Genomic DNA, 12,857 nt, shown 5'->3' on the forward strand with positions numbered 1-12,857 from the left:
TTTATCTTTGGCTTGTGTAAAATACCCTAACCCTACCTTGAGAATCCCCGCTCCTTCTTTCTGTCTTCCATTGAAGAACTGCACCACCGGGCTCCAAGGGATTCTTCAAGGTTGTTCATCCTTCAATCCGAGGAAGACGACTGCTTGGTCGACAGGTTCCCTGAAAGGGATTTCTTCTCTTTTATTTCCTGTTTGCCTTAGATCTTTTCTATGAATCCTATACTAATTGTAACCTCGTGACAATAACTTCTTTTCATCTTTAATCTAATTTCCAGTATTAATTTCTCCAATTGATTGTTCTTTCTTTTTTGTTTATGTTTTACCTAATTAGTTTAAATCATTCAATAATCCAAATATCATCTAGGTTCATATTGTGAGTCGAATTTGATTAACCCTAGTCAAAGAACCTATAAGATTGACAACCTTATAGTTGGTAAGACCCAAATTACTGAATCAAAGAGCTAGTTTCGGCCTGACAAAGGAATAACAAACTAGGAACCCTAGAAGGATAAGTAGGTTTGATCGCCTTAGGCTTAAGCAACTCATATTAGGTTGACAATTGAATGTCAAATTAGGTTGGAATTAGTATTATCGCATCACCCCATCCAATTTCAGGTTAAATTACCTTGCTAAAGATCACTTAGGAGTAGATTTAACTTAGATAGGAGTAGATTTAACTTAAAAAAAAAAACTCAATCTAAACCCCCCATCGCCTAGATAAAATTAGAAGTCTAGTAGTTTGGTACTTAAGGTATAAATCCTGTAGATTCGATACCTGGACTTGTCCAGATTTATTACTTGATAATGACATGGCACACTTATCCCTTAGTGAGTCTTCGAGCGACAACTCGGTGGTGCATCAAATACCACGTGGTATAATGTGTTATAGGTATAACTCATGTGATATTCCACGTGAGTCCTTATACCCAGAACCTCTACGAGGGCTTAGATGAGACACTATATGGTTTGTTCATCCGCCTAATGGGCTTGTGACTGAGTGCCAAGTATAGGTTTGGTCGGGTATGATGTGAATCATGCTTAGAAATCATGAGCATCAGTAAGGGATTGATACTCTTCCATAAAAGATAAGATATCACTAGTCATTTGATTAGTGAAGCTGAGAAGCGTGTGGCCACACCCGAATGAAGCTATTACTTATTCGAACTTATGAGTTCGTTAAAGGATCAAGAAATGCCCAAACACTAAAAGATGGGGACATTTCCATGCCTCATGCTAAGGCATGATATGAGATTTCTACCTGATCTGGAGAGAAGAATAACTTACTAGAATCTGCTTATGACTTGTGGGATGAAAACAACTTCCGGGCTTATACCAGTATTAGCTAGGCCCACTTGATCGCATGCTGCAATAGTCTTATTGGAATGCACTTTCAGAGTACCTTAAAATGTATATAATAGTTATATACATTTAAGTCAATATGGATCAGTAAAACAAGGATTAAGTGACTTGAAATTTTAATTAGATTAAAATCAATTCAGCTCAAGCTTGGTAAACAATACAAGGGAAATTATTTGATGGGAATAATATTGAGATATAAATCAGATAAAAGTATATATATATATATAATATAATATAATCTTATCAGATATAATTTTTTCAAACAAGGAAAGAGATAATATGTTTTTTAAACTGATAAGGTAGGAGATAATGGCCCGATTTGACAAAAATTTGTTAGCTATTAGTGGTTAGTTGATTACATTAGCTGTTAGCTGATTACCTTTTTTATTAGCTTATTTGACTAGCTGATTGTTTAAACTTGTTTGGTAAAACTTAGCTGATTGTTAATAGTTGTTTGTGTAAATGACAAATAAAGACATTGTAAAACATTTATTTGGGGTTAAATGGTAGTAATTAGGGGTAAAAATATCCTTAAAAAGAAATGGAGCAATAAGCTAATTAAAAATGCTCCTAAAACTAGTTTTTTCAAAACTAGTTTTTTGGACTCAATAAGCTCTTTTAAACCTTTTTGTCAAACACCACTATTAAATGTTTGACTAGTAAAAAAAATCTCTAAAATGTCTCAAACCTCTAATCTTATTCCAAAAAACTCTTTACCAAACAGACCCTAATCAAGGATGTTTATTATGGTAATATGGATTAAATTGGAATTAATTTAGTTATTATTTTAATTAATTATAATTAACTAAAATCCTAAGTATAAAAAGCAAAATGACAGAATTTTTCATTAAGCTTTTTAGAAAACTAAATTGATCTATGATTTTCTCTCTGAGAGAAAACTCTAGCCACCCTCAATATAATGGAGCGAGGTGGCTGAATTCTTTGGAGGGATTTCAAAAGTCAACACATAACACTCATTCAATCAATGGATCTTTTGGACGTCTGTGATAGTAGTGAGAGTTCGCATTTTAGCTATTCTATCTTAAATCAAAGATCCAATTGATCAAATTCTTCAAATCATAAAGAATGGTATGTTTTAAACTTGCTTTCATTACATACTAGATCTTGTTGTTTTTAAAATGTTTTTTCGCACGTTTTAACGGTTGTAGAATTCCCAACAAATATAAATTAATTGAGTTTGATAATTAATTTAATAGATTACTATTTACCGCCATCCTTTTACTTATCATCGCTCCCCATTTGACGTTTTTGCCCTTTTCATTTTTCAACCAAAACTACTCATTCTCTCTCTAATCTCTCCAAAAATCACAAACCCCTATACGAGAATCATGGCGGAAAATTAGGGTAAAATTACTGGAAATTTACGGATTTTTGTTAAATTTTCATTGAAAACATGAGTTCCGCCTCCGAATTTGGAGACAGAACTCGTCATCGGCCTGCCTAAATATGTCCTCGTAGTTATTAACGATAAGCAAATATATCCTTATTTAACCGGTTAGCTTATTTGGCATAACTATATTAGTCTAGTCATTACATCACTAATACAATGTCGTTTAACAATAAGGAATGATTAAATTAGTAAATCCAAAATTTAACAGGGGACGATGTTCGTCAGTAATTCTATCAGTATGATCTTTTTTAGTGAAAAAATTGAAAAGATTGGCACATAAAATTTAGTAGTATAAAACTTTGTAACTAAAAGATATGACATTACATTGTTTAGTTGAGATGGCAAGTGAGGTGGAGGTGTTACGCTATTAGTGTCATCATCGGTCTATTAGATTATGGCATTTTCAGTGTCATGTAAAAAATATGAAAATAAATTTGATTGTTTATTTGATATAGATGCATATATGATAAAACGGACAAATACAACAGATATATATTTATTAACCATTTTTTTAATGAAAAATAGATCATATTACAATTTTAATTTAATTATTATAAATATATTTTTCATATAATATTTATTTTATATTGATCTTATAATTTATATAATATTAACTATTAATCTGATCAATGAAATATAAATTAATTAATCATAATTTATTTTGTAATCTAATAATTAAAATTCGTTGATATGTCAGTAAAAGGAAATAGGAAAACAACAGGACGATAATTGATTAATTTGTTACTAATAATATATAGTAGATATAGAGAGGAGATTTGACTCGAAATAAATTAAAGTATTCAGAATGTCGGAATGAAAGGATTCGCTATGACCATTAAGAGTAGGTAAACTGTTTCTTGTGTCTTTCTTTCTATTGCATTCTACTCATCATATCACATTCTGTTTTGTGATATTTGACGTTTAAAACTCTTCGACTCCCTTATATTTGAACATCAAATATCGCATAACAAAATATGATATGATGATTAGAATGCAATAGAAAAAAAGACAGAGAGAATGTCTTGCCTATTTTTAACGGTCAAAGCAAACATTTTCATTCCGACATTCTGAATTCTTTAATTCGAAATGAATCAAATATCCCTTCTATATCTTCAATATATTATTAGTAATAAATTAATCAATCATTGTTCTGTTGTTTTTATATTTCTTTTTATTAGACTGTCAAAGAATTTTAATTATTAAGTTACAAAAGAAATTATAATGAATTAATTTATATTTCATTTAATCAGTTATAGATTAATAGCTTAAAATTTAATATTACACAAATTATAAGATCTTATATTTGTCCGTTTTGGCATATATACTTTTATACCAAATAAACAATCAAATATATCCTCATATATTTTGTGCCTATTTATCCTTCAACTTAACTCCACGAACTTTTGCAATGTTTTTTGACGTCAAGCTTACATGTTTACTAATTTTTAAATCACATGGTTTATGTTTAAAAATATTCAAAACCACAGAATTTATTTTTGTATTTTTTTCTCTTATAAACTTGAGATAAATTACACCCATGGCCACTAAACATTATTCATTTTACATTATGCCTACTGAACTTTAATTTTTAACATTATGACCGGCTGAACTTTATACCTTTTTACACTGATGACCACTCAACTTTAACTAACTCCTCAAAATGACTGTTAACAATCTCAAAATAAAAATATTCAAGAATTGAAGTTATTCAGAACGATATTTATCATGAAACCATATTTTTTATTTTCTAAAATTATCTTTTTTGGAGCTTTCTCTCTGTAAAAATTCACTATCTCTCTCCTAACCAAACAATACCTAAATGACCTCAAAACGATAATTTTGTAGAATTAAAATTCTTTAAAATATCATTAATTCTTCAAAATTTTTATTTTGTGATTGCCAACTGTCGTTTTGAAATGTTGAATGACCACTGTTAAAATAGGTAAAGCTCGTCAATTTTCTGACAAACCAAGCAAAAATCAAAGCTCTGCTCAAGTCAACCTTAATTGGTAAACCATCTTACAATTCACATATCTTATAACTAAGTTATTTTTCAAATTTTTGGCATCATTAATTAGGTTTATCTTTTTTAGAAAAAGGAAATAATGTTTATCCTTACAAATTGCACTTTCACTTTGTGTTTTCCAGTTCATAACTGGCAGCCCCGGAGGGGAAGCAGTCACGAAAGGTCTATTGATCCTCAACTCGAGAAAAAATAAAAAAATAAAGGAAAATTTAGAAAAGATAATATTAAATTATAATGCCCGTCAGTAACTTAAGTTACGGAATTTTTTTACGAAACCAGTTTTCGTTGATGCATTTAACCCCGAACATCCGACTATAGCTCCACCATAAAGGTCAATGAAAGTAAAGTTTAGAGGAATAACAAAATACGAACCAAATGACAATTACTTACCACTGGTTTGATCAATCATTCCAACTTTGACTTGGTTTTTTTACCATCTGATTGACCAAATTCGAAGGTGAATGAATATCTTCTATTTTTACCCATATCCTTTTCGAAGATTTCCACTTTTTTACGTGGTCTTTACGTGTTTCGCAAATTTTACCGACCAAATTACACATCCAACCAATTCACCACTTCAAATTAGTAGAAAAAATCAGGTTTTACTTTCATTTCAAGCTTCACCACTACATCTCACCGAGGTCAATCATCTTCGTAAACCATCTTCACAAACCGTCTTCGTATTCTACTTCCGTCCAACTTTTGAAGAGAAATTCTACAATGATCCTAGTCCATATGGCCCGTACCAATGAAACATTAACATAAACAACCACTTGTATCCGTCCATTTTTCATTGATTGAATCCCTATGGACCGAGAACATTCTAGGATTTCACACTAATCAGCCTCCAGAATCCGGAAAATATTTGTGGGTCAAATGGAATCAGTCATGATTGGATGCAAAAATGGTCAAAATTTTACCGATCGTCATTGGGTTGGGTCGGGCCTTCACTGGATCCACCTGCCACAAACTAACTCATCTCCGACTTCAACACCCGACACCACCACCCCCCAATTTCATTAAAAAGAAAACAAAAGATTCTCATCTCGACTTCAACTAAAACTTGATAGTTTATCAAGTTTTAGTTTTTATCAGAAGAATTGAAGGAATTATTATTTTTTATGATTTAATCGAAAAATCTTGCTCGTTTGCTCTCCGATAGAGCAAAGCTGACGCTTCCACCCTGTATAAACGCATTGGTCAAATACAAAAGGATTAAACATTCGAAAGAGATAATTAAGTAGGAATGATTCTCACCAGCCAGGATAGACAACAAATTTTTTATTTGATAGAGCCCAATTCACCTGCACGATACACGGTAACACGGTTTACAAAGACAATCCATCTAACACATCCGGTTTGACACAATAGTTTTTGTTGATTTTATATCACATGTCTACCATTTTGATACGGTTATCATGTTTGTTATATTTATATCATGACTAACAAAACCAATTTGACACTATTATCATTTTTGCTGCATTTATATCATGTGGAATATATAGATCGCAAAACAAAATTACGACACGACAACCTTGCATTTACTGAAGCTTTCAAGTATAAAAAAGTCAATTTATCCTTGCAATTTGATCAAATCAGTGTGACACGTGGCATCAACATGATTTGTGATTTTTTTGCACGTCGATTTCTACTACTAAATAATAATAATACGTGTCATTTTAGACTAATTTAACTAAAAAGTTTCAACTCAAAGGACTAAATATTCCTGAGTTCATTGATCTTGCGTGCAAAGTTGAACGACCAAATTGATCCTTAATACGAACGCTAGAGATTTTCATGCTGTTAAAATACTCTTAAAGCTAATCTTATTCAAGTGGCAGCCAAAAAGCAGAGCAAAATCTGTAACAATACCTTATCTGTTCCTAGAGAATTGGCTACTACATGAGTGACCTGTTCGTCTAACTGGTTTGTGCAGACAGCACCAAACTGTTCAGCCGTTTGCCATAGCGGATGCATGTGCGGATTGGCTTCGCCAACTGGAAACACCCGGCTAAATACTATACGGCAGCCAGCCAAAATACTTTTCTGCTCTGATGCAAGGATATTCCTAACATCTGCTTCATCTAAGGAAGAATGTGTAAAAAAGTTTTTATGTATTCTCTCAATTACCTGCATGAGGCAAAAAGAAAATGTTATTTAACCGCTTTTAGAAAACCGAAGTAATCAATTGTAGTGAATATCCAAATTACAGAAACGTAATCCAAAGTGTTCCATACAAGCTTCCCTGAGACGCTTTGAAATCAAAGTTTCCATGCAACATAGTGTAAAACTATAACAAGTGCACATTTGCCTTACCGACAAGGAGCACGCCAAAGTGCCATCTTCTGGCCTCTCGTCATGGTCAATTTCAAGAAGAGAAGGACCTGGAAGCCCAAATTGTCGTCTACTACAAGGAAAATAGATATACCTGTAGCGCATCTAGGAAGTATTAATGAAGTGACGGAGAAAATAACCATAGAAGAATTGAAGAAAACGAGTAATTACTCTACTTGCCTTTCTACAATGATCAAATTCAACCTGTTATGTGGCCAGACTCTCACAGAATCATCTATGATAACAACAGCTGATTCCATGCCTAAGACACCTTCAAGATCCTTGCTCTTGGGAACCCTCTCATCACCGTCATAGGGATCCCCATCATCACCCCTAGATATTACTCGTCCATTGAACAACGTCCCTGATGGATCAAGCACTTTTGCCATTTCTGTAGCATACAGTTTGTTCCCCATTGTGTAAAGATGTAGTTCAAACAGTTTACTAGCCTAAGATCCAGAAAGATTACACGTATTAGCATGATTTGCAAACAACTCAATGGCGCACAGTATCAGATCGAACAAAACCTCCAAAATAACAACCTTTTCTAAAAAATTCCATATCCCGGGGCGCAATTTAGTCCACATTCCCATATGAGGAAAGCGGAACAGATGTCTCTGTGGTTTTTCACGATCTTGTTCTTCTTTCTTTCTCAAGATCTCATCATGCACAGTGTCAACTTCAACGAACTGAAAAAGGTAAAGTACACCAAATTATTAAACAAGCTTTATTTCCTTAAGTACTTGCTGAAATATAAGGGGCAAAGAACTATCTATGCACAAGAGATTGCCTTGGCTGAATTAAGAAGTGTATGATCTAGATCCAACACAAGGCACAGCTTGTTTGCAGCAAACATTTTATTTTGTTCTTCTATCCTTCTTGTCCTCTCTCTCTGTATAGCAGCTTTTTGTTGGTCATTATACCCATCAAAGAGATGCTCAAAATCTGCCCATGGATTCGGGGGACGAGGACCTGCCTGTGCTGCAGGAACTGCTGAACCAATTGCTGCTGGCTGATCTGAATTTGAAGTTATTGTTCGTGTAGGTTGAGATGAAACATTTTGAGAAACAACAGGTGTAGGTTGAGATGAAACATTTTGAGAAATAACAGGTGTAGGTTGAGATGAAACATTTTGAGAAACAACACGTGCAGCTTGAGATGAAACATTTTGAGAAATAACAGGTGTAGGTTGAGACGAAATATTTTGAGAAACAACACGTGCAGCTTGAGATGAAACATTTTGAGTAACAACAGGTGGAGTTGTTGGTGCATGGGAAACGGACACAATACTAGCAATATTCTTCAAACTCTTAGTAAATGGCAAGGAAATGTCTGGTGGCACAACCGATTGCTTACGCACAGCCTTCTCCACATTCTGATTGTCAATTGTTTCCATGTTGGTTGCTGTAGAGGTTACAGTTGTTTTGAATTCAGAGGCCGAGCTTCCACTCCTTTGGAGTGCATTATTATGGAGAACACGACGAGGATCCCGTGGCTTCATTCGTATTTTCCCCAGATCATCCTGCAATAAAAGTCTTTCAGATTCACAAATGGAGGAACTATCTACAAGTTTAATCATTTCATATCTTATTTGCTTTATTTAGATTCAGTATAGAAGGGGCAAAGAAGAATAAAACCGTGAACATCTGGGCAAACTAGTATAAACCATGACTATGGAGAAGGGTTAATTGCACCATTGGTCACTGAACTTACATGGTTGTCTCAAAATCGTCACTCAACTTCAATTTGTCTCAGTAAAATCATTCAACTTTGAGTTTTGTCTCAACTAGGTCACTCTCGGAATGATGACATAGGTGACACATCAACATGAATCAACTCATATCTCTGACCGGAACGAAAAATAACGGATACGTGGCTGTCACGTTTCGTTTCGGTCAGAGATTTGAGTTGACTCATGCCATTTGTCACCTATGTCATCATTCCGATGCTTTTTTAATTAATGAAATCGTCGGAGTGGCCTAATTGAGACAAAACTCAAAGTTGAATGATTTTATTGAGACAAATTGAAGTTACCTAATTGAAACAAAACTCAAAGTTAATGATTTTATTGAGACAACCATAACTCAAAGTTGAGTGATTTTATTGAGACAAATTGAAGTTGAGTCAACATTTTGAGACAACCATGTAAGTTCAGTGACCAATGGTGCATTTAACCCCTATAGAGAAAACCCTTGGCTTATTTTCAAGATAAATAAATTTAACATCGTAGGCTTAAATGTTAGAACACAAGTACATCTCTTAGGAGTGGATACTTCACAGAGCATACTTCCAGATAATCAACTATAGAATAAGAGGACTCACCGAACAACCCAGTTGAGAAGAAACCTTAAGTGTCCCTGGTGGTCTAGGCAAAACTACAGTGGACTGTGGGGGAGTCATAGTCACTGGAGGAACAGCTGCCGATGCCGAATTTGAATTCAATGGAACTGTGGTGCTTCTAATAGAATCAATAGGCTTTTGCTGAGCTTCTAATGCTAATTTCTGTTGTTGTATTTTGAATATACTTAACAACATTGCTGGATCCACATTCTTCAGTAAATCAGGCAGAAAAGCCAAGTTAGTACCTGTCATTGGTACCTGTTCACCTCCAGCAACAACATTAGATCCTTTAGTAGAAATATGCGGACTTCCACTAATACCTACACTGGTTGTTCCACCACTAGTACTAGGACAAGCTACTCCATTGTCTATTCTCCTACGATCAGAATCCGCATTCTCAGTCAACTGATTTCTGTACACGGTTTCAGTCCCAGCCATATCACTGTCTTCCAACCAACCTCCAACTCCAATCAAGCGTTTCACATCCCTGACACCTCCAGAATTTTCGGATGCACTCCTTTGCCTTTTCATCAAAGGACCGTCGGAAATAAGATCATCAACAGACTTTTGCTTTTTCACACTCATTGTGCCACCAAAAAGTTCCACTTTAGGGGTTCTATTAACCAGAGGTGTCACATGATGGTTTTGGTCCGCAGCATTGGGATCAGAATTTACAAATCGAAGTCTAGGGTCCCTACTCTTCGCAGATGGTCTAGGTGGTATACTAGACACAGAGCTTGTCGAAGCAACACTTTTAACAGGGAAAACTCCAAACATACTGGAATTCTCAGGACGAGGATGAGGAGGGGCAGGAGAAGTAGAAGCCATTGTTTGTCCTAAAACTAGTGGATTTGCAGATTTAGGTTTACCAACAGTGGCTGAACTAGAAACTTCCACACCTATATCACCATCTCCACCACCCGACTCCTCTGAAGGGGTAGGACTTGGAAGCATATCATTCATAACAAAAGAAGAAGATCGACTGAACTTTTGCTGGTAGCTGGAAACAGCTTTAAGTGCCTCGTTTTCATAAAGATGCATTCTAGAACCTTCAGTCTCTAGCGTCACCTTAGGTGCTAATACTCTATGTACAGGTAAAGGCGGCGCTACATCCCGAGTAGGAGATGGAAGGCTGTCTGCATCATGATCTTTGTGGAGATCTAACAATGGAAGCTGAATACATCTGCTTCTCAAACTAGATAATGCGATTTTTGAAGCATCTAGTGATGTGTTTGGTTCATTATTAACAAATAAGTCAGCTACCGGAGCAGATTTATCAGCAGCGAACACAAGATTATCCTTATTATTCACATTGTTGGAGATCAGTATTACTTTCTCATTATCATCACATATAGATCTGAACCAAACAACAGGAAGATCTATAGAAGAAACCATGACTTCAATCTGTGTAAACAAACATTGATATTTAGCTTCCATATAGACAGAAAAACAGTAACAAACATAACCATGAAGATAGCAAATACCTCTTTGATATGCTCAGGGGAGAACAGAGAAGGAACACAGCTATTTACCAGGGAAAGAAACCTTTCATAGAAGAAGCAACAAAAGAGATTATTGAACCATTAAGATGCAAAAACATTCACAAGAACAGAAAAAATCTATTAGCATTTCAAAAAAAAAAAAAAAAAAACCTTGAAAAAATCCCCTTGTTCTGTTCCCTTAACTTATGGTTCATGGATCTAAAAACCTGGAAAAGAAAGCAAGCAGCAGCTTTAAACAACCCACATTGCAATGAAAATATTATACAGTGTAGCACAAACAATAGAATCCCAACAAATTTCAGTGCTATAATGTTGAACACTTGAAAAAATTGGTGGCTGACTCACAGAAGTAATAGCTTGAATAGCATTTAATGTTAACTGCATAAGATCATCTTTGAGAAAAAAACTATTTTCCTGCACAACTTCCTGCAAGCTCTCCAGAGTATTGTGCATCTTCGAACATACTACTCCAAATGATCTACAAGATATAAGCCAACCAAAAATCAAAACCAATTGCAACACTTCATCAAGAAATTCAGGATGTACAAGTACAATCTCCATTGCCCTCCCAAAATAACACCCAATGATTAAAACATTAGCAACATATAACTTACTTTTCCGCTTCAATAACAGTTAGATTCTTTAGAGCTTCAATAATGGAGTTCACACTCTTCTCGAAACCCTTCTCTTTGGACTCAACCTCTGAACACTCACCATTAATTTCCTCACTATTCAAAGCTTTATCACCTGAATCCAAATCAATCTCACCTTCCTCCAATTCCCCCTCCTCCATCTCATCGTCACTATCATCAATCACAACTTTATCAATTTTCTTTTTCTCTTCATCTTTATTGCTACTGCTATTAGCAGACGCCACAGACGATGACGGCGATGATCGCTTAGAATTCTCATCCGGTTCAACCTCCACAAACAACTCATTCAAGGGTTTATTCTGTACTGCTTGTGCCCACGCCAGATTATACAAGCCGGACACATATCTTCCTCCCATCTGATACTTATACACATCCCTCATCGTCCAAAACCTTCCTTCCTTTGCTTTCGACTCTTTATCAACCTTAATCTCCTGCTTATTAAAATCTTCCGCACTTATCTCTTCTACTGAAGCTGTATCCGAAATTTCACCCTCTTCCACATCTTCAATCTTTAAACTCTCGTCATCATTTCCCATCTATTCAAGGGTTTGCCAAATAATTAGATCCAATACGAATCGAAACAAATCCACTTCACAAGATTTCTCAGTATAATTAAACACAAGCAATCTAATCTAACTAACAATCCCGGGCTTCACCGGATTAAATTAGGGTTTTTATTCCCTCCTCTCTCAAAGATCTGATGTTAAAACCGAATCAGTTATACCAATTTGGCGATAATTTTCGACAATTTTCAAAGTTAGATCTTAGATCCGCGTTTCAGAGATTCAGATCTTCGGCAGCAATCGTTATTGTCTTCGTTTCAATCACGGAGCGAAGCGAAGAACGAGTTGAGTTGCAGAGACGAGATGGAATGGGTTAATTAAATTAAACGACGAGTTGATTTATAAGGAGGCGCGATTTCGAATCTAAGAATAGGCGGAGTTTGAATCTGGGCCGTACACGTCAGCAATCCGTGAATGCGAAGTTGTGCTATTTCTGAGTGTGATGCCACTAGTGACGAGTGCTGAGTCAGCAGGTGTGTTTGGGCAACGGTTTTGGGTTTTCTCTCTGCCTGCCACCAAGGAAAATAAATAAGAATACATTTTTAAGAAAAATAAAAAAGAATATTCAAAACCCACATAATTGGAATTTCATTTTCTTTTAATTTAATATTGATTTGGGAGGATTTAACATTTTTAGCTAAAATTAATTTTAGCTATATTCAGGAGCGG

General features: G+C 35.0%; 1 protein-coding gene across 1 annotated transcript; it reads right to left on the minus strand.

The window, feature by feature from the left end:
* Nucleotides 1-4,877: 4,877 nt before the first annotated feature.
* On the minus strand, nucleotides 4,878-12,505 carry LOC136205479 (RNA polymerase II C-terminal domain phosphatase-like 3). Its single transcript, XM_065996086.1, has 12 exons — nucleotides 11,587-12,505; nucleotides 11,318-11,450; nucleotides 11,123-11,178; nucleotides 10,955-11,015; nucleotides 9,453-10,874; nucleotides 7,921-8,652; nucleotides 7,673-7,819; nucleotides 7,311-7,579; nucleotides 7,113-7,224; nucleotides 6,669-6,926; nucleotides 6,054-6,100; nucleotides 4,878-5,979 (listed from the first exon to the last, which is right to left on the minus strand). Exons 1-12 carry the CDS (start codon nucleotides 12,159-12,161, stop codon nucleotides 5,916-5,918), a joined length of 3,876 nt encoding a protein of 1,291 aa, XP_065852158.1. The 5' UTR covers nucleotides 12,162-12,505; the 3' UTR covers nucleotides 4,878-5,915.
* Between the last annotated feature and the right edge of the window lie 352 nt (nucleotides 12,506-12,857).

Source organism: Euphorbia lathyris, chromosome 9, assembly GCF_963576675.1.
Source record: "Euphorbia lathyris chromosome 9, ddEupLath1.1, whole genome shotgun sequence".
Lineage (NCBI taxonomy): Eukaryota > Viridiplantae > Streptophyta > Magnoliopsida > Malpighiales > Euphorbiaceae > Euphorbia > Euphorbia lathyris.